Genomic DNA, 219 nt, shown 5'->3' with positions numbered 1-219 from the left:
TGGTGTGGGAACCTCTCAGAAGACGTCGGAGCCACAAGTTGTAATGACAGCTTAAAGTTGGAATGTCAACCCATGTCACGTTGTTGTGCCTGGTGGAGGCCGGCCGTCGGCGAGGTGGTGGAGGCCATGTTGCACGTGGGGCTTTGTGGTTGAGTGTGTGTGGATATTTTGGGTTGTCGCTGGTTGCATGCTGTGTGGTTGTGATTGAGAGATTGGGGA

The 219-nt window shown here is 53.9% G+C and overlaps 1 protein-coding gene across 1 annotated transcript in view; it reads right to left on the bottom strand.

Annotated features, from left to right (window-relative positions):
- LOC119590420 (extensin-like) overlaps nt 1-128 on the bottom strand; it is a 5,449-nt gene extending 5,321 nt beyond the window's left edge. The window contains exon 1 of the mRNA XM_037939086.1: nt 71-128. Within this exon, the coding sequence (XP_037795014.1) occupies nt 71-128 (58 nt within the window). The remainder of the gene's footprint in view (nt 1-70) is intronic.
- Nucleotides 129-219: the final 91 nt, after the last annotated feature.

The sequence above is a fragment of the Penaeus monodon genome, chromosome 27 (genome assembly GCF_015228065.2).
Source record: "Penaeus monodon isolate SGIC_2016 chromosome 27, NSTDA_Pmon_1, whole genome shotgun sequence".
Taxonomy (NCBI): Eukaryota; Metazoa; Arthropoda; class Malacostraca; order Decapoda; family Penaeidae; genus Penaeus; species Penaeus monodon.
This window is presented reverse-complemented; position numbering and strand designations above follow the sequence as displayed.